This window comes from Trematomus bernacchii, unplaced genomic scaffold (assembly GCF_902827165.1).
Source record: "Trematomus bernacchii unplaced genomic scaffold, fTreBer1.1, whole genome shotgun sequence".
In the NCBI taxonomy this organism is placed as follows: Eukaryota; Metazoa; Chordata; class Actinopteri; order Perciformes; family Nototheniidae; genus Trematomus; species Trematomus bernacchii.
This window is the reverse complement of record NW_022987720.1, coordinates 10,157,694-10,185,300: the sequence shown is the minus strand read 5'-3', so window position 1 is coordinate 10,185,300 and position 27,607 is coordinate 10,157,694. Positions and strand designations below refer to the sequence as shown.

General features: G+C 39.4%; 1 protein-coding gene across 1 annotated transcript; it reads right to left on the bottom strand.

Annotated features, from left to right (window-relative positions):
- Positions 1-34: 34 nt before the first annotated feature.
- LOC117492200 (growth arrest-specific protein 7-like) lies at positions 35-26,272 on the bottom strand. The gene is given in 12 exon segments (XM_034142317.1): positions 35-2,333; positions 3,826-3,924; positions 4,615-4,694; positions 6,401-6,443; positions 6,445-6,498; positions 6,500-6,526; positions 8,032-8,163; positions 11,486-11,564; positions 13,090-13,164; positions 15,697-15,812; positions 18,179-18,268; positions 25,118-26,272. Coding segments are annotated over 12 exon segments (1,035 nt in total). The 5' UTR covers positions 25,244-26,272; the 3' UTR covers positions 35-2,219.
- Between the last annotated feature and the right edge of the window lie 1,335 nt (positions 26,273-27,607).

The window sequence follows — 27,607 nt, the reverse complement described above, 5'->3', positions numbered from 1 at the left end:
AACGACATTTACATAATAACACACCGTGATATTACATTTTCGAAGAGGGGATTTATTTTGGACACTGCATTCCACAGTATACCGTCTGGACAGAGGTCACCTATGATCAAACATTCATAAATCAACAGGAACATAGGATTTGAATGCACGTTATGGAAATGTTAATCACACAAGGGCAGTAAACTCAACCGTTACGTCATCATGAAACTGTTGAACATTTAATTGGAACATAATAACTTGTTACACTTAGTGTACAACATTGACACACTGATAAAACCTCTACAACAGATGTGCTATTTAAACCTGCGCATGAAGCCTTTTGGGTTTAAGACAAAGTAACCATGACTTTCCTTCATTTACGAAAAAAAAATTAATGCACTAAGGCATTAATAATGGTGATAAGGCAGGTAAGCATTTATATATATATTCTTTTTTTTAATAGCATATATTTTCATTGTGCCTGGCAGCTGGATTAGAATTAGGACTTGCATCTTAATTTGAATAGCTTCATGCTTTTGAGATATTAAAAGAATTATCCAAATAAATTCAAAGCAGATAGACAACAACAATGTAGAGACGAAGACAGACACACATGTAAACACAGACACATACTGTTCATGCAGTCTCTGATTAAATGGGTTTTCATTTAGGATAATCTGTATCACAAATCCACTAACCTGTTTCCTCTATTGACTGAAAGTGTATTAGGTCTATTGTGGGTTAACAAATATTTTAACAGTGACTTGGAGGAGGGTTATATTCACAGACAAATAAATATAAGTTGAACACCAACTAGAAACAACCTGGATATTTTCTGAGATCTATGTTTTACATTTGAGTAAAACCCGAAAATGTAGGAGAACATGTTTTCTCTAACATTAATAAATGATACTTTTGCGAGAAAACATTTAAAATGTATTCCCGTAAATTTGTGAAATAAATTCTCATATTGCTTATAAATGTATTATGTTTTTGAGATATGAGAGAAATACAATTGAATAATTCTCTGAGATAATAAGGTTATAACAAGAATATAATCAGATAAAAGTAACTTTATGATCTCATATCCACGTTGCTCGCAGCCAATTTAAATTATAAAATTCTGATTTTCTTTCTCTGAAAATACCCTCCATCCAAGCTGCAAAATAATAATATTTTTTGTTTACCTACAAGGGCCTTAACACACTGAGGGGTTATTTAATTGATCTTTGCTATTTGTCATCAACCACCATCGTATAGATAATCTCTGTACATTTACCAAAAAATAAAACAAACAACATTGTACAGTACAAACACCTCACTGGCCTCAAAGCTAATTTGGGCCTGTTAAACATCTGACAGCAAAATACATCTAACCTTTATGTACAAATGTACACTGATGCAGTAGAATATGTCAAGGACATTCCAGGTATATAACCGTTAGGCACTAAAAGGTGTTTCAGTGTAACTTGGACCACCTTTTTCCTCCGGACTGATCCATAATAGACCCTGGCCTAAATCTGTGTTTTAAAATTAAAGCATAATCAAAACCACATTCCTAAATACTGTATGTGTGTGGAGTTTTATTCTTTAAACAGTTGAGGTTAATGGATATTAACGCTGTACACGTAAAAGTCTTGTTTTTTTGTGTGGGAGAAAGCTCCTAAATCTACAAGATGCAGAATACCTTGCGTTAATTCAATGAACTATACCAAAACATTACCATCATGGTTCAACAAATTGTGCAGCTCTCCATATACAGAAAAAGCAAGATATTCAAAACATGCATTTCCACCAAAATGAACCAGCAAAATATGAAAATATTTCATATTCAGTCCAAGATCTTAATGTGCTTCAAAATCCGTATCTAAAATAAAGTTAATATCGATAATCAGAATTTTTTTTTTTTAAAGTTTGGTTTACTCGAACTGTGAAAAATATAGATTGAAGCTAAACTAAACGATTTAAAATACATATAATTTTTTTAAAGTATCCACTTAACAACAGGTAAACAGCAGAATATGTTAAATGGCATTCAATAAGCTAATGTTGATTATGAGAGGGTTACAATTTAGAAGGAACATGCCGGTACTTTGACCCAGTGGCGTTACCTGCCTGCGATAAACCTTCCTCCTGTTATTCTCGTCACAGAGAGGATGAGCAGACCTCAGTAGTCTGCACATGCACTGTCCCTGGATCAGTGTTATCAGAAGTGTTAAAATACTGAAGCTCAGGATGGTTTATATGTCCATATCCACGGGTCGGACATCTCCGGTGTTGTTCTCCTTCACCCACAGCTCTCTGTCTCTGCCGGGGTCCACGTTCTGCAGCAGCTTGTCCACCGGCTCCACCGTCTGCAGAGACATGAGCCCATAAAACAGCAGCATTTAGTGTCATCACCTCATGTAAATACTTGAGTTTGTTCATCCAACACTTTGGATCAAAGCCAGAGCTTTCAACAACTACTTGGAATAAAATCAGGTATGTTTTTAAAGGAATATTTTAATTTCGGAAATACCGGTACACATAGCAAGTTAGATGAGAAAAACAATCATTTGATCTCATCAGACAGCTCTTTATCTAGACAATATATGTATAGAAACTTCATCAGGATAAACTCTTTTAATGTCATGTGGGGAAAAGCTTTGAGAGGTTTAAGGAAAAAAGCATTTTGATGCGATAACATTCTTCATCTTTTTGTAGCTTCCCATTAGTATTTATTGTGGGTAAAAATGTGAACCTTTAATGTGTTACAGTAATCACGTTTTAGCCTCAACATATACAAAGGGTCTCTGTGATGAGGTTAAATCACTGTTTTTGTTAATGGAGTCTGGTGGCTTTGAAGAGAGCATAGATAGCGGTTTCCTGTTAGGAAGGGCTGTCTGACAGCAAGGTAAGCATTTTGTTTAGGTGTCAAAAAATTATTTTGTGGATGCCTAAGGTCCACATCATTACATGTCTTGTGACATTCATTATTTGATCATTTGTTATTTTCCACCACTGGATACAATTCTGATATCTGCACATTAAATATAAGGCTAATGCAGCAGCGAGCTTAGCATAGCAAACGAAAGAAGAAAAGGTGGAAAGAAGAAGAAGAAGTAGACATACTTATTCATCTCTCCAGGGGGAATTCACAGAACAGTAGTAATGGAGGATGGGGACTTCGGTGACTGATATACTATATATATGATAATTCTGTATTCCTTTTCATTTTTTGCTGGGCAAATATTAGCTCACAGCCTCTCTGTGGCCATCAATGGTTGCATTCACCAGTGTACTATTTTATATTTCGAATATGTTTTGTCTTAATTATAGTTTGCCAGTCAAATTATTTTCTGTATTTGAGGATTTTTGCAGTTTTCTAGTACTCAATTGGACATCAAAGTTTACAGTCATTTTTTTCATCCATAATTGATCAAATTATCAGCTGAGAAAAATGATGAGCTGCACCAGTGATGTCAACTGGCTTTGACATGATTTCACGTGCCACTTGGTGTGAGAGTGGATGTTTGACAGAAGGCGCCCTGCAGCCAATGTCTCCCCTGTCAGCCTTTCATCCAACACTCTGAGCCTCAGAGAAACCCACAGAGACGCTGTGCTTATCTATTCAGGAGGTGAAGAGTAAACCCTGTAAATCTGGCGTGACGTATTCTGTCAGCACTGTGGGAATAGCACGGGTGATTCTCAGTGTGAAGCGGAAGAGACAAAACCCTCAGAGGTGATACAAACACTAGAGATAAACCTGAATGAACATTTCTTTCCATAAAACTCAATAAAACATACACCCTGATTTTTGTGCTAGTCAGGATGGAAAACAATCTCATATTATGCAAAGAGACTCACACTCTGGTTGAACATGTCCGTCTCGTGCCTCAGAGTGGTGTACTGGCGTAAATGCTGCTGGATCCACTCGATCCGCTCCACCTCCAGCTTCTCCAGCTCCTGAAGAGGAACAACGTTCACATTTAGTAACAGAGGACAACTGATTACCCTGGTGTTTATTTTAGATTGGATTTACTTCCTTATTGTTTGACCCAGCTGCTGTTAGTGTACAAATAATAATTACAAAAGCAAAAAATGTTCCCCCTTCAAATATTCCTTCTTAACGAAAAACCTTAATGCTATGCAATATAACGTCCATTGTAGATTAAAAACAACAATTAAAAGTATATTGGGGTCAAAATTACCAGGATTTTTTCTGTGTTATATGAAAAACAGGAGGTGTTCATATCATACAGTAGTTTTGCACTCATATCTATACTTTTTATTACAATTTTAACATTTACATTTTGGTTTTTTTATTTTTCAAAAAGTAATTCCTAAACGTTTGCCATGTTACCACATTACTGTAAATACAAAGAGCTGAGCAGGTAAACTAACTGTTTGTTTGAATGGAGTCTGGTGGCTTTGAAGAGAGCCACTTGATTTGTATAAAGGCATAAAAAGCATTGTTTTAAACCTCCATTGTAGGTTAAAAACAACAACAGAAAAGTTGATTAAAGTTTCAAATGAGCAGGATTAAGGTGGTTCATTAAGGGGACAAATATCTCTCATTCTAGGTTTTTAAGTGATTCTCGTAAAGGTACATTTTTTAAGATGCAGATTTCTATTCTCTCCAAGGGAAGATCTTACCATGCTGGTGGTGACCATTTCCTCAAACCACTTGCACTGGGTTTGGTTGTAGAGATCCACGCAGCGCATCAGGTCGTCTCCTGGAGAACACACACAGAGGTCAGAGGTCAACAGAGAGCTGAGAGTCCACAGATATACAACGATCCACATATCATGTTCAACATTTGTATTGTTTTAATTATAAGTGTTTTACATACATATGATGTTTCTGGATAAATATTACTGTTGCATTAATGTTAATGTTGCATTTTTCTGCTGTAGATCACAAACACATAACATGGAAATACAGAAGTTCAGTACAGGTACTCCAAATGTGTACTTATGTAAAGTATCTACTGTACATTTCAACAAACATTTTATCATCTTCTTTTTTGCTTTCATGTATGTTGTTGTTTTTATGCGTGTGATTATTATTTTAATAAATAGTAGTAGCATTAATAATCAGTGTTACAAATGCAAAACCTTTAAGGACCAGCAGAGGGCACTCAGATTTCACGCTTCATTGATTCAAAGATGAATCATTTTATGTGAACTGTTATCATGGCTGTCCTTAAACCAAGCTATAAAGACTAGTGGATTGCTTTTTTACATATCATGTCTCTTAGTTCTTAAAAAAAGGAAACGACATTCCATAACATTTAAGCTCTGTATATCCTGAAAGCTGAAGAAGAGATATAAGAACAGGAGCATGCCTGAGGCGTATTAGTATTCTCTCAGTGAAGGTAAACACATCCCTGTGTGGGTGCAGTGATCCGTGATGACATTTGTTACAACCTTGAGGCAGCGGCACTGATCACCAACACAGAGCCGATATGATTTAACTGTAACTGTGGACGCTATTGATTACTGCTGTGGTCTGTCACTAACCTACTGAGATGAGGAGAGAAGGAGGAAATTATACATTCTGATGAAGCCTGAGTAGAACAATTACAAAATGGACTTTTCTTATTAAAATGTCAAAGAGTATCTCTGGTAGGACGTGTCTTTGGATGTGCTTGTTGAATTTAAACCAGTAAAATTATACAAAACAAAATTGCCTTCACATATTGAAATCCATCACATGCAAAGAATGATTAGAGAAGCATCACATCTATTCTGTAAATCGCCAGACTTTTTTGTTGTTGAATATATAAATATTATCATGAATGTGGATAAATACTGTATTTCAACAATACGGTATTTTGTTTTTCACATTTGTTATTTTTTATTTGTTATTTTTTTAATCTGTTCGAAATAAAGATTGAAATGAAATGAAATGAATGAGTAATAAAAACATCAGTTGTAAGGGATAATTTGTGAGTGCACCACTTGTGATTTTGTTCATAAATGTCGCCACATCCAGTCCCGCCCCTTAGCCTCACGTACAGTACAATGTGTTGGAGCGCTAGCCAATAGAAATGCGAGTGTTACAGAGTGATATCACTGTGTTTCGGAAGTAAATAAAGGAGTCCAATGGAGGCATTTCAGGCAGGGGGGAAATACACAGTGATTTGCAGACCATGTACATGCATAACAACCTATATAACACACTACAGGAAAGGGAAAAGCATAATAAGGCCCCTTTAAAGACTTGTAAGGTCTGTAGGATCCCTAGACTAACCAGACACTTTACTAAACAATAATGCTTCAAGATCATTTCTTTGACTTCACTCTTAAAATCACAAAGAAACAGATGTTTCAGAGTGTTTGCCTTGTGCCTCAGTGCAGTTATTTGGTGTAAGTTTAAATCTCTAGTCATGGCTTCTGGGACTGGCTCTTATTCAAAGTTTGGACTGTGACTTCTGACCTGCTTGTGTAGATTTCCGCCGAGCCTTCTTGATGTCCTCCTCCCGTCTTGTTGCTGATTTTAATCTCCAACTGCTGGGTCTTCACCTCCAGATCTTTCCTGCCGGTCTGCCAGAGCTCTACGGGACTACACACACACCACACACACACACACACACACACACACACACACACACACCACACACACACCACACACACAACACACACACACACACACACACACACACACACACACACACACACACACACACACACACACACACACACACACACACAACACACACACACACACACACACACACACACCACACACACACACACACCACACACACACACACACACACACACCACACACACACACACACACACACACACACACACACACACACAAACACAAACACACATTTAGTGGGATGTGCGAACATACGGTAGAAACAATGAGTCATTCAGCATAATCCTCAGATGGACTGTACCTACATGTGCAGGAGTCATTAAGGCCTTTTCATGTTTGTCATCCCATCCTTTAATCTTCCCTTAATCCGTACCAATGAGCCTTTCCTCCTATTCATTCCTGAGGCGCCCACTGGTGTAACAGTGTTTGAAAAGTAAACATACAGTAACAGTGATGCCAAGAAAATCTGCGGCCGAGCTTCAACCCACTGATGCAGTGAAGCACAGAGTGAGCCAAACGTTTGTTTATGGCTGGACATGATTTGTAGAGCTGGAATAAAGTCCAGTGATAAACTGTAAACACTGAATGGAAATGTCCTGCTTCATGTTTGTGCAAATGAAGCTTTGCTTATTCTAATATATTGTTTTGTGGCGTTTTATTGGATTACAAATCTAAAGATTGTTGTAACGCTGCAGCACTTAATATTGATTTGCAATACCGAAAAACGAATAATTAAGTAGATTTAATCAAAACCATTATGCAAATACTCAAACAATAAACATATTATTAAAGTAAAGTGGCTGTTACATATTGAGCTTTCATTTCTATCATGTCTCTTTCCCAAATCCAAATGAAATGTGAAAAAGGGAGATTGCTGAATTGAGAAGCCTTGAGTAGTTTTGGGCTATACCCATGTCTAAAAAAATATAACTTAAATAAGTAAATGTGCCAGCAGTAGACTAACTGCATATACTGTATGTGAAGCTCAAATACAGAGTGACCTTGCTCCACAGTGTTCTGATCTATTATTTATACATATTTTAAATATCTGCATAAGAAACCATACTAAAAAGTGCTGCACATTTGTCAATATACATGATTCAAATCTTGGAGACGGAAAAGTGCGCGTTAGCACACACCATCCACATAATGACAATACATCACAACACTTATTTCAATGATTGTAGTTGTGGGAGGCAGCATGAAAACGCCATTATGTTCCAGGTGTAGGCGGTACTGAAGCTCTTTTATTATGTAAGCTTCTGATGTAGAAATCACTGATGTGCATGTTCTTGTGCAACTAAACATTCAATATTTGGAGATTCACTTTTGTAATGAATGCACCATTTGGACCAAAGAGGGCAAACAGTTTGTGCAAATACTATCATTTCCATCTGAAAAGCACAGTGCACTGTGTCATATATGTATTTAATAATATGTGATCACGTGAGACTCCATACCTTCTCCACACTTGCATAGCGACTCGCCAGCTGCTTCCGGAGGTCGGCGATGTGATGGTCGTACTTTTTCAGGTCCTTCTTGAAGTTGTCGCATCTGAACGTCAGCAAGGGCTTTTCTACCTCAGAGTGGAGCTGGGAAAAATAAAGAGTCTCTCAGCTGCTGGTTTAATCTTGTTGTGACATTCGAGGGAAGGCAAATAAATAAAAAAACATCCCTTTAATCACAGGAGGACATCGGGAAAAAAACTTTTTATAAAACTTGGTGAAAGAGTGTAATATTGGGCTGAGAAAGGACCCAATCGAATATATAGCGGATCCGAATATGGCAATATTTCACTAAAGGAAACAGCATGGGGGAGGTCTGCACTCTTAAAGTGCATTTATATTTTGGCCACAGTATATTATGACTGGCTTTGGCTCAGTCAGAGGGTCAGTGGTTCGATCCCCAGCACCTGCAGTCAATATTTCAAAGTCTCCTCTGGCAGGACACTTAACCAGACACGTGCACTTATAACAGCTTAACGACCATGTCATTAAATGCTGTGTTAAGCAAATGATGGTCTATGAGAACAAATACAACACACACCTGTTATTAAATAAAGTCACCTAAATATTATTATTGTTATTAGTTTGAAAACATAAATCCATATCCCAAGTACTATTCTAGATTAATTTACAGTAAGACCTGTTTTGCAGATACATCGCTTAGGTATAACTCAGCTCCTTGTCGGAACAATGATTTTCTTTTGATTGGTGACTACTATTTAAGTACTACTTTATTTTTACAACTAACTGAACCTTTGCATTGCTTTATTTTTTTCTGACAATGTACACATTTCTTGTTAATGCCTTTTAGTTAATAAAAACCTCTTTGAGACGTTGTCTTGTTCTATTTGCAGCACCTTTGCTGATCAGCAGGTGTTTGTTTCTGGATCTCATTTTCAAACAGTGACGCCTTTTCCTGGATTACCAAAAGAGACAGCCTATTTGTAACACTCTTGTGACTGAACAGACACTCATTAAAATGAATATCTACAACGTCATTACTCTAACAAAGCCTGTTCTACAAATGCACATCCATCACCATAAAGGATGTGATTACACGTTTCCATTTCTTCCACCAAGCCCTTATCTTAAAATATGAAAAAGCCAATTTTTGATGACACTTCAATAAACTACATATTGCTTGTCAGCAGTGTTGGCTCTCCTCACAGAATGCTAATCTGGTGTAAATGCCAGAGCTGGAAGATGAAAACGTAGCTTATTAGAGCGCGAGCTGGGGCCTCTGCAGGCTTGATAAGACTTCTCATTCCCTGCCTGACCACGCGTTACCTTCCCCTCACCCATCTCCTAATGAAGCAGTGTCAGAGCACTGGTGGAGCGTGGGGGGGGGGGCTTCACTGCCCTGGGTGGGGGCTCGTCACAACACGTAACTAATTAATCAGACAACAGAGGGCTACTGAAGAGCTGCGAGGCGGCCGCGGCGTTATTTAAGGCTCCATCTGATGCCACGGTGCGGTTTCTGCTTGGCTGCTAATCGGAGCGCTGACGAGGCAGAGGTAAATGAGCCCAGACACCTCGGGACATGGTCAGATCAAGTGTCCATTACTTCAGATGATTGAAAACATTTAACACCTGACCTGAAGGGGCAGAGAACTGCACACCAAGGGCATCCACACAGAGATGAAGGAGGACTAAATGTTTGTGATTTAGAGAGCTATCAAAGGTTCACTTAAATGTCTAATATGTAAGGTTTCTGCATTTAAATGCATTGTTGTGTATGTTAATGATTTGTGTACATCATCTCAAAACCCAAGTTATCTGAAACATTTCAACCTAGAGAAATCTGTAATTTGAATCAAGGTAAAGATGCGCTTCATCTCGTATAGAGTATGCATATTTCATAAGCTGTCATATTTCACATGTAATCATATTTTAAAGCCAAATTCTTATAATACATATTTCAGATCCTAGTCATTTTAAAATATATATTTTAACTAACAGTTATTTTTTATTAATTAATTCTAAAAACAATGATGAGTTTCAAAAAATAATGCAAATGTACACATAATATTATTTAATATTTAAAGTGGACCTATCATGCTATATTTAAATGATATATTGTAGGGCCATACCTATATAAGGTATATTTATACGTTTCTGTTTTCAAAATACCAAACAGATCATGCATTTTAGCCATGCCTCATTTCGCTCTATGTGCTGTTTGCTGTCTACGGGTCTGATTCTGCTGACCACGCCCCCCTGCAGGAAAGGGGAGACGTGCTCTGATCAGCTGCTGGGCTGTCAGAAGAGGGGGAGAAAAAGAGATCTCCGTCCTCCGTGTTTTATTATATAGAGTCGTTATTCATTTGTTTTAAAGCTCAATAAATAACAAAGAAGACCTTTGACCGGCACTTTTCTAATTTTGTCCGGAAGATTTAAACTTTAACGGACATCTTGACCGGCGAAAGAAACTGAAACTCTGCCGCACGGTCCCCCCGTTCCTTGGAAGAGACGGAGAGGTGGGTGTTTGTCATCTGCTGGTGGACTAACCGGAGAGAATTACAGTGCTTGCCTCGACGGGGAGGGATTGCATTGAATTAAAGCAGCAGGAGCAAACGCTTGCCTCGGGGAGGGAGAAAAAAAGCCACAGCGGAGAATAAACAGAAGGGTAACCATGGTAACTATGGGCGGGAAATCTTCTTCGCTGCTTTTGTGGCAGACTACAGCGCCACTTACAGGCCTGGCATATGTACTACAGCGTCTCCAGCGCTTTCGAGCGGCAATGGCCGGCCGTGGCCCAACCCCACATTCCCCTGATAGGTGAAGAGTTGGCCCAATAGCCGTAGCGCCACTTCTGTGACGACATAGAAGTGTTCAAATCTGGATCAGTCTGTATCAGATCCGTTGCAGCCCCTTTTTTAGAGATTTGGGTATGGAGAAAAATAGAGAGGGTTGTGTTTTCTGACACTTGGTGAGTTCCCTGGAACACCGGGGACACATATTCATGTATAAAAGACGTACAAAAGTGCATTTTGCATGATAGGTCCACTTTAAACTATTTGATGTACTCAGGTAACAGTTATTTATTGTGCGTTTAAGGTGTTATTTACTTACTATTTTTTAAACCTAAAATCGTTATAAACCGACATCTAGAAATGTCAAAAAGGATAAGTAGAAAAGACAATTATTATTTACCAGAGCTGAAGGTGTATTCTTCATATTTCTTGCTTTGTTTGACCATTAATCAGAAACCCCCAAAATTGCAGTCTACTTAAATATATGTCAGAGAAAATAAGCTCATAGGGTTTTTCATTTTCTTTTCATTGATACCAATTCTTTAAAGAATTGCTGCAGATTAGGAAAACTTTCAATCCATTGATGAATGGTTTTCACGTCTACATGAGATCGATATAAATGCATTGCCTCCTCCATTTTCCTGAGCAGATCTTACCTTGTTGGAGAACTTGAGGTGGACTTCAGCTTCATCATGAAGACTCTTCTTCAGCTGAGTCCACGCCTCTCCCAGAGTCCTGAGGAAACATCAAGTCAAATAAATCCAGTTTATCTACTGACTTTTGGAGTAAATGCTCGGTTTCAGTAAAGCAAATAAACACACAGTTTAGCTTTAAACAAAGAATATATTTAACTGTGTTTCCATCGTTTCTCAAGTACTGCACTTAAAGGTGGGGTAGGTAAGTTTGAGAAACCGGCTCGAGATACACTTTTTGTTATATTCCATGGAATGCTCTTAACATCCCGATAGCAATGAATATCTTAAGTGCTTTGACAAAAAATCCATAAAAAAATGTCATCTGTGGAAGCCGTAGTACTGTAAAAAGCACGACCAATCATTTTAGCCGGCCCGGCTAAAATAACTGGATGGCCTACCTGCCTGTCAGCCTTCCATCTGTGCACAAACTTATCTCATGCCCTCATTGGTCATGTGCGCGGTCGTGTGTGTTGGAGGAGGGGCTCTGTAAGGAAGTGGTAGATTTTTTCCGGTTGTGTGTTTTCAAATTCTAGCGCACTCGAGCTGGTTTCTCCAAAATTACCTACCCCACCTTTAAGTCAAATTGTAGATACTTATACTTCCATCAGTATTTTTATCATGACAGCTTTTACATTAACTACATTACATTTCATTAGGAAACATTGTAGTTTTATCAGTTACTTTTTAGTTTACATGTCCAAAAGTTTGTAGTTGGGCCGCCATCTCTAACTCATGAGCTATCCAGGTAACAAGGTTTTAACATTTCAGGCAATGTCATCCCTTCTATCATTTCACCACTGTTTCTTTAATAAAGGCACTTTCTGGGACAAAACAAAACAAAACTATGAAGTTTATGAAGCAAGATCCATTATTAAAGTATATGGACCATCCAACAAACTCAGAACCTTGACAGCATTACAATTATATTATAATATGTAAAAAAAAAGAAGGAATGAATCAGACTATTTTTGCTTATTGAGTAGCACAAAGGACATTTTAATTACATGTTGCTTCTACTAAGTAAAACAAAACGGACACCAATGATGTTGTATCCATTGTAAGCATATAGTAGTAGAAAATATCTGACACAATTTTAAAATCTGCCATCCAAAAATAAGTCTAAATTGTGATGAATGTTAAGAAATGCATCTTTTACAACCTCTCTGATTGTCTGACCGGAATACAATCGATATCTAACCTTGGATAAGTTCCTCCATTAGTTTCATTTTTGCGGCCAAAAGAAAACTGTTCTGTATTCGAGGAAACTCCAGAGCTGGAGAGCAACCAAATCACTGCTTCTCCAGCCAAGCCTCAGCTTTTTTGTCTATGAATTTTTAAAATCTGCTCAAAGATTTCAGTGTCGATTTGCTGACAGAAAAAAAAAGAAAAAACTTGACTCTTTGATAGCTGAATAAAAAAAGTAGTGTGTGACTAAGTCTATTTTAAAATCTCTATTTTTAGACACAGTTGTGTAATTGCTAAGCCTGCATGCTGCGTGCTGCGTGCTGCAGAGCGAGCGATGGAGAACACCCGGTGGTGTCACAGCTTCTGTTTACAGAACTCACCCTTCATCCTGCGCTGCCAGGGGGCTCAGAGACAGCTTGGAGAGATTCTTGGCGTACTCTTCTTCAATCTTTATCCTGAAACAGAAAGAGTGAGATGAGCTGTGTGGCTCAAGGGAGAACAGAAGCTGCTTCAGTGAGGTATAGTCAAATGCTTTTTACGCACTTCATTTCAAAGGTGCATTGCAGCAGAACAACAGAAATCAAGATATACTTTATTTTCTTTGTTTTGAACTCAAATACACATACTGTACACAAATAATTAAAGATAATAAGCAATTACTTTAAAAGTGATGAAAAAGGCGTAGGCTGATGCCAGAGCTACACGTACAGCTTTTACATTTATTAGCTTCTACAATTTATTTATATAATCCAATTTTTTTTTTTTTAATTAAACACAGTGTCACACATCAAAATACAAAACACAATAACATAGGGAAGTATTAAATGAATAAATACAAATAATAATAATAAATCTGGCTTTTCTCTTAGGTTACATCACATCACCGAAGTGTATACATATTTAGTTATTTATATTATAATTTCTTTGTAGAATCCTCATTACATGTATACAATCAAAAGGAATACAAACGTACTAAGAGTATTACATTTATTCCCAACAAGTCTCCAAGATAATCATATACACATGAATGGTCATAACAGTTTGGTATTTGTCAATGATCTTGTTTATTTATATTTGTTGGCTTATTAAGTGCATCACACATTTCACTAATAAATCCAATTTCCATGAATCTAATTACGTAACATTTGAGAGCCTACTTACTACGATTTGCTGCAAAGGCGGATATCTAGCCATGACCTGTGTTCATGTGAAAATCTGTAGTTTCAGAGATTGAAGTATGCTCATATCTTCCCTGAGGGACGTTCAACCAGAGAGTCCATGTTTTTACCCTTTGTGACATTCACTTCCTGCACGGATCTCACATTTACCGTCCACACCTAAAGAAGGTCACAAGGCCTTTCATTCTTTGACTCAATGTTCGGATACTGCGCAGCACCAAGAAACACAGCGAACCAACACAGAAAGGTCAGTGCCGGGCATACATCCTACTGAAGGATTTTGTTGGACTGCATAATCTTAGTGATCCTGCGACCTCATGCAGGGAAGAAGAACCCTCATTACCGTCCCACGACTCGGACTAGAGTGTGAATAGAGCTTTTCTACAAGTGGGTGGGGCTAATTATATAGATAGGCGTGAGATCGGATGTAAAAGTTTGAACTCCTAATTAGTCACGTTGTTTTTTTAACTGCTGTTTCAGATTCAGTGGCAGTTCAAGCATTTCATCTATTCATATTCTGCGTGCCCAGTTGAGTTCTATAGGCCCTTTAACAACAGGGTGCAAGCATTCATTGCTGCTGTAACAACAACGCTTGGATCCCTTTAAAATCCTTTATAAATTGATTATGTCCAGTGAGTAAAGCCACCTTTGAAAGGATGTCATACGCTCCATATACATCGTTTTGGTAAAGAAGCACCATTTGCAAATTTGGCCAACAACAATTGATATTCTTTTAAATTCCAGGTGATTTTTTATACAATGGTAACTCTCATACCATAGAAAATGTAAGTTCAATTGCAGTATGATAAAATTAAATAATGTATTCCTTCTGTATTCCCTTTTTATTTGATGAGTTATTGGATCATTCCTCACGATCAAACACATTTCAAAATAGAAGTGTTCCAGGTAAATGAACTAATAAAAACCAGCTGAATATAAATATTTTGATTCAGTGACTCATTCTGTAAATCTTAACTTTCAGTTTCCATAGTTTCACCTCAAGGACAAAAGCATGCAGAGTTACAAATACTGATGGTGATAACGCAGAGATACAATCCTGACAGCTCTATTGAACACCAAGAAGGTGCATTCATTGATTTTCTTTAACAAGAAGTACAGTGTGCAGGTTGAATATTTACAAGAATTAGACAAAAATAACTAAAATCCATTCAAATAAAGTCTAAGTTTTGACATTTTACATATTCTTTCTTAAGAAAAGCTCAGTATTTCCTAAAACAGCTGGTATGGTTAGTTTAGTTTTCAGCATAAGTGACACAATCTGAAGGGTATTGTATATTTCAATTCATCTTGTGTGTTGTCTTCCATTAAAAAAAACAGCATTTTGTCAACACATTTCCATTTAAAGAGTAAAAAATAGTCTCTAATTGTATACAAACTTGTTGTAAACTGACACGTTTTTTGATACTGTTCTTTGACTGTTTATAACAAGCACATTGAAATAATATTAAAGGGTGGTTTATAAATTGAATTCCTTATTAACATCACAATAATGTTAGTTTTAAGATATAACTGTCAGTTTTGTAGACATTTTTTGGAACATCCGAGCAGGTTTTCTTTTAAGTGAGGTACAAGAGTTGAGCCTCTCAGATGTGTGTGTGTAACAGTGTGAAATTGAGAATTGTTATTATTTATTTTTTGTATTACTATTTTTTTGTACTTTGTTATAATTATTATTATGAGTGAGAAAAAAAAAGAAAAAAAGTATATATTTATATTATTATTATTGTTGTATGTTTTGTTTCTGACATGTTCAATAAATTGACAAAAAAAAAAAAATGAAACGGTTACCTCTCGTGGATAAACTCGGACATCTCCTTCTGCATCTGTTTGCCCTTCAGCTGCTTCTGCAGAAGGACCTCGAAGCCCGCCACTGAGGTCGTGCCCTGTGGGTCTTTCTTGTCGGTCTGAGGATGAGGAGGAGGAGGAGAGCATCATTCAAAAGCATCAGCGCTACAGAATGACGCCTCTGTGTTGTTCACACTCGTGTATGTCAAGGAGGACATGCGTTGGTGTGTGTATGCGTCAACCCCCTGATGGATGGACGTGTATTATGTGTGTGTTTCTGAGGGGAGGTGCGGCACTGTGTCATGTCTGTCTGTGACAGGACTGATGAGGAACAGAGGAGCCAGATTTATTTCAAACAGCAAGTCTGAGCAGCAGGTCAGTGGACGCACAACACATGAGACGCAGCCATGACACAAACAGGGAGCCAAACAGCCATAAAGACGCAGGAAATAGGCATCGGATTTCACTCAATTCTGCACGCTGAAGGCTTTTTCGATATAAATCTAATTCAGGGTGGAGATGTATGGAAAGTGAAAATTACAGCCGCCACTAGGGAGACATTTAGAGCGCAATGATCACTGTGTTTGCAGAGAAGCAGGTCGATCCAACATGAAAGCCAATTGTATTTGTTTTCTATTCACATTGTTGTTTTTAGTCGCATCATTTAATGTACGCTTTTAGCAGCACTTTACATTTACCAGCAGAGATTTGTTGGAAAAGGTCAACATAATGTGTTGACAGGAGCCTTGTGGTGCTTTTCTGGTGGGCGGGCGGTATGGCTGCACAATATGAAGAAAATATGCAATAATGTTTTAGAAAGATAACACCTGCAATGAATAAACAGAAATTAGAGATGTCCCGATCCGATCACGTGATCGGGGATCGGAGCCGATCACGTGATTTTCAAAAGATCGGAATCGGGAGAAAAAAAATCGGGTTTTCATTTTTGTTTTTATAAAATATTTTTATTATTTTATTTAATGTTACAAAACAAAAATGACCATGTTCACGTCTTAAAGTCATCCTGAGGCCTTAGTTTTGGTTTAAAATTACACAACATCATGTATGTGTTGCTTCTTTTGGGCTTGTTTTCATAGACCTGGTTGCTTATTTCTCTCAAATCTGGCAACGGAGTGGGCGCAGTGTCTAATAGTAGCAGTAAGCTAACAAGAGGCTACGTTCAGCTGGTGCCTCGGGAGTCGGGACAGAGAAAATGTCAGGAGTTTGGAAGTATTATAAAATTGAAAGCGAAGGCAGTGTAACAGCCAGATGCAATGTTTGCAAGGCGGAGGTTCAGCGTGGTGGAAAGAACAGAGCTACATTCAACACGACCAATCTAATACGCCACCTGAGAAACAAACACCAACAACAACACGACGAGTACACAGCGGCCACTCAGGTAACGGCACTGAAACAACCAACACTTTCAGAGACTTTTAAAAGGAAAGAGAAACTACCCCAGAACAGTGAAAAGGCCAAACAAATAACAGCCAAGATAGCTGAATTCATCGCGTTGGATGACCAGCCGTTATCTGTGGTGGAGAACGTGGGGTTTAAGGGACAACTTGAATGCTTTTCTCCTTTTTTTTCTCTTAATGCATTGCATAAAGATCGGATCGGGAAAAATCGGTATCGGCAGATTGTCAAAATCAAATGATCGGAATCGGATCGGGAGCAAAAAAAGATGATCGGGACATCCCTAACAGAAATGATAGTGTACTAAGTTGCATTTCTGTAGCTTTCAGCGTTCTGTTAAAACACACATACTGCCTCTTAAATGTTTTCATTCATTCATTCTTTGGTTGAAGGAATTGAACAGAGCAGAGAAGGTAGCCAAGAAAGTGATGGTTATATTTTAAAGAGCAGTTTTAATCCACTTAAACAATCTCTGAGGTCCAATTTCATAGTTTTTTGACACTAAAACTATTTCATATTTAACTATATTCACTATAACTTGTTTACTATATTTTGTGCAGACGTTTTGGGAAGTTGGACCAAAGAGACACAAAGTGTTTGATAGTAGTGAACATGGGAACATCTGATCTGTTAGTTAGAATTGGTGCCTTGTGGTTTGGTAAATGGGCGGCGTCTACTTGACTTGGCTTGGGAACCAAGGGTTGCTGGTTCAAGTCTCAGTCGGTTGAAGTAGAGAGTGTTAGTAGCTGAAGGCAGTGTTCTATGTAACAGCACCCCTGTTCCTAAAGTACCTCCGACATATCTTCAGCTTTCTGTTGAGCTGCGTCTAGTTAATTATTGATTGCGTGCATGCGGATACTTGCAATAAGCTATATATATACTGTATATACTGACCCAGCCAATGTATCATTTAAGGTGTACTGTATGCACTGCATCTACTTCTTGCTTTTCATAGATTTCAGAAGACAGAGACTATATTTAGTTTTGCCTAACAGGTATACATAAAGTTGGCCCATATCTTCACCAAAGTCTCACAGTCCATCATGGTCATACGTTCAGCAGAACTCACCCAGAAGTAGTCGCAGTAGCTCCATTCGTTGGGCTTCAGGAGCTGCTGCTCCGGACTCCCTCCAGGCAGAGGGAACGTCACACAGTTGATCTGAAGCAAAGAGAGGAAATACAGAGATGACAGAGAGCAATGAGTGAGAAACGTACAGGAGATAAACAACAGATCTGTGAGGAGTCAGGAAAAGAAAGAAGGAAATGATGTTTCGAGGAGAGTAACATAACTGGGTTTCATTTAGACCAGGAGTGTCAAACTCAAGGCCCGGGGGCCAAATCCGGCCCGCGACTTCATTTGATGTGGCCCGCAAGAGCTTGCAAAGAATATAATACGTTTATTATACGGTTACATGCTACTTTACAGTATATCTATCTATGTTCATTTTAATTAATTTCTTATTTTATAGTTATTTATCTTTCTTTTTTTTTATCTTTGATTTATCCTTAATTGTATTTATCTGTGTGAATCTGTGCTGTCCTGTTTTTCAATCTCACCCTGTTGCTGTTAAACTACTGCATTTCCCCACGGGGATTAATAAAGGTCCATCTTATCTTATCTTATCTTACAGAAGCAGGTTGCCCATAAACTATATGTCCCACAATGCATCTCATTTTGTGACATGCGCACTGAAGAGACTTGCAATTATTTGCCCTAGACTTCTGCTTTCAGACGTAGTTAATTATGAAGTTATTACCCTATCTGATAATAATCCAATGCTTTAATTTAATATAATACATTATTTCATATATATTATATATTTATATATGTATTTTTATATAGTTACAACCAGCCCTTTGAGTGCAACCATAATGCTAATGTGGCCCACGATGAAATTGAGTTTGACACCCCTGATTTAGACAGTTACTGACTTTGGACAAATCACTTTTACTTAAATACAGTTATCAAAGGAACTTGAGTGTTTCCATTTTCTGCTACATCATAATTCTACTTCATTACACTTTGGGAATACGTTCTACTGCAGTACATTTATTTAGCAGACACAGTTACGCTGCTGTAATTTAAACTGATGTTTATGTGCATGCTGCAGTACGGGTAATGATTTAAATATGTTTTATTATTCAGTATGTTTTATGTTTTTATTGAATCATATTGTCCATTACTTTGACACTCTATCCCTGGATTTATGTCCATTGTTAAGCACCTTTTGAGGCATTTCTTCAATGAAAGGAACTGTTAAAATACAGCTTATTGTTATTTTAAGTAAATACAACTTAGTTTGGCTTCATTGCCATGGATCAGATGTTTATATGCTGTTTGAATCCTAAACGAATTAACTCTCAAATCTTTCAATAAAAACGATGGCGCGGGTATCGGTGCTGTTACTAGAATATGAGTACGGAGTCCACCAGTGCATTTGGATCATGCAGATGAGAGGAAAAAGGTCAGGCGTGGATGAACAAACATATGTTGGCCATCCAGAAGGTGAGTTTTACAGGCTTCAGGGAGAGAAACCTGTCATCTCCAAAGAACAAAATGTGTGGCGCTGCAGATAAACACTCACACTCAGCCTGAATACAGACTCCATGGGCCGCAGCGTCTTCAATTACTCCTGGGGCTGCAATTATGTAATGTTCACCATCTGTGAGCCCTCCCTCCTGGCACGGCAAGAAAACCCTCTGTGCCATGTGAGCTGCTGCAAACTACACGGGCATCCAGACAGGATGCTCCATCCGGCACAGAACAGAAACACACTGAGTCACAGTGCTCACCGCATGAGCTCACCGCTGTGCTTCTCACACACTGAAGAAAAACACTTGGCGTTCAGCAGCTGCCTCAAATGAACTGCTTCGTCCTGCTTCTCTTGCCAATGGAAAGGTGTGACAGAGATAGATTGAATTGTGGAAAACAACCCTGTCAGGAAGTTTAACAGATTATGCTTTGTGTGCTGCTTTACCAAAAATAATAAAGGGAAGCAGGAGACTGAAGAAGAGAGGCAGGTTTGTAGTAATGGTCATGTGACACGCTTTTGGCCCGGAGGAGCCCGGCACATAATAAGGCTTGGTGAGAAACCACGTTTTGAGACATACGATGTGGTTTTGTGGTGACATATTCAACTTATAAAGTTGAGATGTTGAACTTTTTAGCAAGTAGCTGCTGGTTTACACATCCAGCAGTGAAAGAGATTATGATAATTCTTTAGGAGTCATGTTTTCTATTCGCTGCTGAGCAAATAGTGTACAGTATGTTCTTAAGCTATTTGTTTCTACATTGCTATGAAAGCGCTTAGAGTGGGATACAAGACTAAAGTTGTGGCTCGGACAGATAATCAATGAACTGAAACCCACCATAAAGCTTTGTCACGACTAGGTGAGCTGCAGATTAAGCTAACAATTTTTGGTTCATGAATAACAACCTCTTTCACATTGTCATTTGACACATTTTTATAATAAACACAACAGTGACAAACTGACAGACTTTTATCACTTAATACAGCAAAGCAAACGGTTTGCCTATATCCAGCATACTGATTAACATAAGCATCTATTTTAAAGTAGGGAATGTAAATGTTTTTATTGTTAATGTAAACATATGGATTTGTGAAGAGAGAAACTAGAGTCAGTAACACACAGGCATGAACATATTGGCTTATTGAGCAGCATGTTACACACAGTGTAACATTATCTGGATTCCCGCTGTCATCCACACGTTTCTGACCTTATCTGAAAATCCAATATCTAACATTGACTCTCTTATAATAGTCACTCTTTTATCCTAGTGCTGCTTGTTGCTGGGCAGGTCACTGTACAAGCAAAGCTCTTTGGACTGGGATGTCTTCCTACAATGATACGTGTTTAAGTTGATAGAGAAAAAAACTCCTTACCCATTATTAAACTTAGCCAAGACCTAGCCCCCGTGCCTGAAACACCTCCATTGGACTATTTTGTTTACTTCTGTAACATAGTGACATCACTATGTAACACTCGTGCTTCTTTTGGCTAGCACTCCAACAGATTGTTCTTGATTTGCTAAGGGACGGGACATCTCTTAGCGGTTGTCCATTCACAACAGAGTCAGCGAGCTAACCAATCAGAGAAGACTGGGCTCTGGTTTCAGACAGAGGGTGAAAAGAGGTGCTGCAGCACAGGCAGTATGAGAAAAATAAAGAGCTTTTTGAACATTAAAAGCACGTAAACGTTTCACATTAGAGGCATACAATACAAATATGAAACTGATAATTAACAGAGTGTGTACTCTTTAGGCTCCGAGACTCCCTTTAGATTGCACAAACAGCATATTTATTGTTAAAACTGTAACTGTAATGTACACCATCTGTGTTAAGCTGGCTGTACTGAAGTTTTGCATAAAACTCACAAATATTGGGCTTAAAAACCTCCAATAAACACTCGACAGCGGCCTCTCCATTCTCTACCCTGCCACCGCAGCACTTCATCTGAACAACTTTCAATAAACAACTTCAAAAAGAGATGAGGAAAAGTCTTTCTTCGTTATATAATCACTGAATAAACCACAGGAAATACTGATATGGCTACTTGCCTAACAGGCACACTGATAAGCCTGTAAACAGCTAATAAACAAGAGACACATCAGGGCACAGTAACGGTACAATCTAAAGAAACAACAGGGAGATTTACTCCATGTGCCGAGCAGTCACTTTGTTCATTTTCTGCCTCAGAGATCATACTGATTGTCATGGACACCAGATTTTCCATTACACTGGCCGCACATCTATCATGACTGTTGTTTGTTTGCCTCTCACATCCAGCAGAAAATGAGACCATTTATCTAAAGGAACGCTGTGGGGCTAACTTACTGCTCCTTTATGGCTGCTTAGTGATGTGCTCCGGGGTCCGGGAATAAAATATTAATATAGATTACCTTCAGCATGTCATAAATCCTCCGGAGGGATCTGAGGTCAGGCTGTGGGACTTGGATGTTTAACTGCCATATTTCATCTTTGAATGTTACAGTTTAACATGAAACAGAGCTGGAAAACAAATATGAGTGGGCTTTGGAAGCTCATTTCCGCCATTGTAATGAAATAAAGATCTGCTGAGATATTATAATGAGAAACTTTCTTGACATAATGACTTAGTATCTGAAAATAATGACTTGGTATCTGAAAAAAATGACTTAGTATCACAAAACGATAGGTGAATAACTTAAAATAATGACTTTAAAGCTCAAGATAATAACAGTATATCAAAATAATGACATTTTATCTCATACAATGACTTAATGTTTCAATAAAATGACTTAATATCTCAAAATAATGAATAAACATCTCGAAATAATGACGTAGTATCTCAAATAATGACTTAATATCTCAATAAAATGACTAAATATCTCAAAAATAATGACAATATCTTGAAAAAGGACTTGTTATCTCTAAATAATGACAAACTCTTCTGGAAATAATGACTTGCTATTTCCAAATGATGATCTAATGTCTCAAATGTATGACTGAGTTAATTTAAAAAATGAGGAAGTGTTTGCAAAAGAATAAGAAACGTATTATAACTGACTAACAGGATGTTATTTTTGGACATGGGCTTCTACAGAGTGCAGTTCTGTCAGGTGAATTGGGACATTTTGTCCTAACAAAGCATTCATAAACATTCAAGTCTCATGAGGGTTTCGTATCCAGGCTACAGGCAATGGTTGTTTCATTACTCATCTTTATGTTTTTTTCCCTTATTTATTTATTTTTCCTTTGCTGAACACAGAAAAATAAATTCATGACACAGTTGAAAGACGAGGCCCACGAGACCCATGTGTTTGGCTGTCGAACAAACGGCAGAAACAAATCCATATCTGAGCCGAGCATTTCAGCAAATGTGACTGTAGGATGCTCTGCTGCTGTTGCTAAGAGACAAATGACTTTTGCTGTAAAAGACCACCCCCACCTACACACACACACACAAAGACACACACATGCACACACACACACACACAATAACAAGCCTCTATTCCCACTGCATTCCTCCCTTATCTTCTTCAATGACCAATCAAAAGGCCCGGTCCAAATCCCGCCAACGAGCCCAGATGACTGTCTTAACGAGCTGCTAATCCCCCCCCCCCCCCCCCCCACCCCCGAGTGCCGAAGCATACGCAACAAGTCAAACCGCACGTGAATAAATGTTTAATAGCTGAATACAAAAACTGCATTTGCTTTGATTGGTCACACCGTGTGAAGGTGACAACAAGGTTACAATGGATCCTATCTGAGGTGTGAAAAGCCTCGGCGTCCAGCGGGGGTCCATTTTGCCAACAACAGTCATGGACGTGAGCGTCTCCATGACAACTGTGGAGGGTTGTGTAATGCGAGGTGCACCGTGACGAACAAAAAGACACCTTTTGTGGACTGACGACATCCAAGCAGCTGGGTGTTTTGTTTATTTTACCTTCATTAACTGCAGCGGAAATATTAATATTCATGCCTCATCCCGGTTTAACCTGCTGCAATGTACACTCAATATTGGTATCCCATTTATTGGCTGCATTTTCCAAAAATCTAATTTCTCTGTAATTCAGTTTATAAGGAACCATTTAAAATATACAATTTTATTACAATATCCAAAAATTGCTTTAATGCCAAAGCTCTAACATTTATTTCTTTTTTATTTAAAAGCACTTGACTCCTGGAACAAAATACATACTTTAAAAATGTGTTCACTTGTATCTTTTAGATATTTTATAAATGTGTTCTTTTAATTGTAATTATTTTAAATGAAATGATCTATCCAACTCTGAGTGTTTGAACAAACTTTTACTGAATTCACTTGATCAAATGATCCACATTCAATGCAGATTTCTATGGTTTTTACTGAAACGGTACTTTCATTTTCACATCTTGTCCTTATTTATGAATCAAATGATTTGACCCAATTGGACATTTTCAATGGCTTTTAGTTTTTAATAATGGCCTCTCTATCTGTTACTATCCCTCTTTGTTGTTGTTTTCCTTTTCTTTAAAAAGCCCTACAAAGAGAAGAAGATACATTCTTCCAAACAGTATGTCTTCAGTTCACCCCCCCTCCAGTGTTTTCCATTTCAACACCCATTAATCAGTGCTATTGCTTTTGTCACCATGGAAACTGGACTTGCTGCATCTCACGCAGGTCTGCTGGGCTTTTCACAATAGGCAGACTGACGGCTCCCGTGGCTGCAGCAGGTCAGTGAGCCCAGCGAGCGCAGAATCAGACCCTGAGAGACACAAAACCACCTCTTGTCTGTCCCCCCCCCCCCCCACGCCACCACCAACACCAACACCACACGGCCCCCTTCCCACAGATTACATAACCACAGCTTCTATATGGGCACCGTAAGACACTGTGACATAAAGAGCCCATTCAATTCCTCCTCTATATTCTGTCATAAGCCTCAGGTACAGATGAGCCCAAATACTACTACAAGCTAAAGGGGGGGTTCCTCGTACTCTCGGGCACACAGTGCTCACTCCTCAAACGCTGCTGTGTGACCTGTGCTGCCCCGCACATTACATGCGGAGCCCTTTGAGGGGAGAACAAGGGGGGATATCACACGGAGAAACAGCTCGGTGACAAACAAGCTCAGAGACCGAGATCTTTATCTTATTCTAGATACCAACAGCTGTCTGCAGATCAGCTTCACTTAACATTTAGTGAAGATGGTAAACACATTACAGGGTCTTGAGAGCATTAATTAATCGCTGACAGGCAATAAATCAATATTATGGATCGAGGCCAGTCAGTCAGCGAGACAGACATGAGTACAAGACTCCTGGGCAGCTTCTTAATTCAGACTAATGTGGTAGCCAATATGCAGGGAGCCCCGTGTTACTCCACAAGAACCCACAATGCATTATGATGTGAGCATGAACAGGATGTCAACAGATGATAGTAAGAACTTATTTCTGAGAGATTGAGAGACAGCAGAGGAGGAAGAAGAAGAAGAAGAGTGAAGTTGGAGCTCCGGGGTACTCACCGTGATCTTGGTCTCCTTGACCTCCCTGATCTGCCTCCTGGCCGGTGAAACGGAGCCGGGGGGCTGCGGGGCGAGACAGGAGGGGTCGTCAAAACTCTCCTCAGTGTCAAAGCTGGCTTCCATCATCCTCCCTCTCACCTCCTGCTGCTTCTCTATGCTGGGAAAGCCTCACCGCTCTCTCCTCTCTCTTTCTCTTTCCCTCCACTCAGCGAGGCTGCCTTCAGTCTCACAAGCTATGGAGTGAGTGGAGAGGAGTCGTGTTGCAAGAGGTGGGGGGAGGGGAGAGGAGGTGTAGCGCTGGGAAGGTAGCGTAAGGGGGTGAGGAGGGGGATTCTGCGGCCGCTGTGGGAGCGTGACGAAGTCTAGCCACCGGATAAGCTGCTGTCACAAGAGTTCTAAGGGTCGAAGGCTGCAAAGGAGATAGATGCTGCCTGCGAGGGGGTCTCTGTGTACCCTCCACCCTGCTTCACCTACACCCCTCACCCAACCATGTCCATGCAGAGAAAGAGAGAAAAAAATCCAGCTCCTGGATGGAGATGCTGGAGCGTAAAAGGCGAGGATGTGGAAAAAAGAAGAAATAGTAAGAAGAGGAGGGGGTTTATTTACACAGTCACTGCTTCACCTCCGTCCCCCGGGAGGCGTGAGAGTGTGGGAGGAGGCAGCAGAAGTGGTGGAGGTGGAGGTGCGGTGGGGGTTGGTTTGATGGAAATGGTTGAATGATTATATTTAAATGACTAATTACGATTGGGAGGGAAACTGGTGGAGGAGGAGGAGAAAGAGAAAGAGAGCAGGAGGGGAACCAAGCAGCCAATCAGACGCAGCCTCTCTGATTGTGTGTTCATGTGTTGGGAGACATGTGTGTTTAGGATGGAAGGGGTTATGAAAGTGTGATGAGGAGGCACATTCAGGGACCGTAAGGCAACATAATGCACAACATTTGACATATTTGTGTATTGATGTATGTGTTCTGAATGCAGCACTCATGTTCACAGTATGTGTGTGTGTGTGCAAGGTGGCAGCATCTCTCTCACATGGCAGCGCTTCACCCGAGGCATCAAACACACGCAGCGTGCAGAGCGGAGCGGCTACGACCCGTGATCACTGCATCCCTCACACCTTCTCATCCACCTGCGCTGCTCTAACAACACCGTCACATGCACGAACGGGCACATGAACCACGTTCTCACCTTTGCTGAACAAAACATGGCGGCGGGCGTCAGCTCTGACAAAACACTATCCCAGTCCAGGTCTCCCCGATCCGCGGCCCAAGTGCTCCCAACCGTCTTGGCAAGCCTCCTTTCCAAAACTGACAAAGTCTTGACAAGTGGAGTCCAAATCTCAGCCGCCCATATGGCACCGACTGTCCGTCCATCTACACTCTCCTGTGTGAGCATGACACGGTATGCCCTCATATGACTCGTAATTAGTCACGTGTGTTGGCATGTAGTCGACGTTGGCCCAGGTCCACCGGAGCGGATCTGCTTTCAGAAGGCAGGGTGCGGCAGCAAGTGCTGATAACAGATTGTGAACTGAAAATGTTCTCACATGGGAGAGAGCAAGTGTGGGTTTTAGGTTTTTGCACTCAAGCCGCTCCAAAAGAGGACAATAGAGAAAAGCAGCAAGTCTTCAAATTTAAGGAGCTGGGATTTAGGGATTGGCAATTAGATGGATATATTGGCTATAGATGAATGGAATCCATTGCCGGTTGTGTTCTTTGAGCACTAAGGATTTTGGGCTGGTTTTTCCAGTGGCAGCGGCTGTTAGCGTAGCATTCTCAGCAAGATTCGCAAATACTTGTGCAAATTGCCAGTTTAAGAATATTTGACCTGCACTACATGTGTGCAACAACCACACATTGGTCTGTTCAGGTCCTTCAGCTTGAAACCTGAATTGAATGACTACTAGATTATCAAATTATAGCTAATTCACTTTCTTGTAATATCCAATGATATGCACCTAACATAACGGATGAGTTTGACAACACAATAACAAGACTGTCTTCTCGAGAGGAACAACACTATCAGTCAATTCAGCAAATCCAGATGAAGAGGAGGAGGTTGAGGAGGATGGATGGATAGATCAATGAAACAAAGATATTGTTTTTTTTTTCAGCTTGACCACATTTGCATTTGCAAACAAAGCAGATCATTCTTACTGCCTACCTGTTTGCTCATGGTGGGTCTCCTCAAAGCAACATCAGCGGCCTCTGTGAGACTGGTCCTCGAACTGCTGTGGCATCCGTTGGCTGAGGACAAAAACAATTACAATCACATATTATTGATTAAAGTGAGGGCTGGAGTCTTGCTTTTGTGAAATATCTTCTCATAACTGAGCAGATGGGAAGAGCTGGATCAACAGATTCAGAGCAGTGTTGTAGTCAAGTCACCAATTCACAAGTCCAAGTCACTCTCGAGTCACCACTCTTCGAGTCCGAGTCCAAGTCCGAGTCACCAAGGGAGAGTCGTAGTCGAGTCCGAGTCCAAGTCCGAG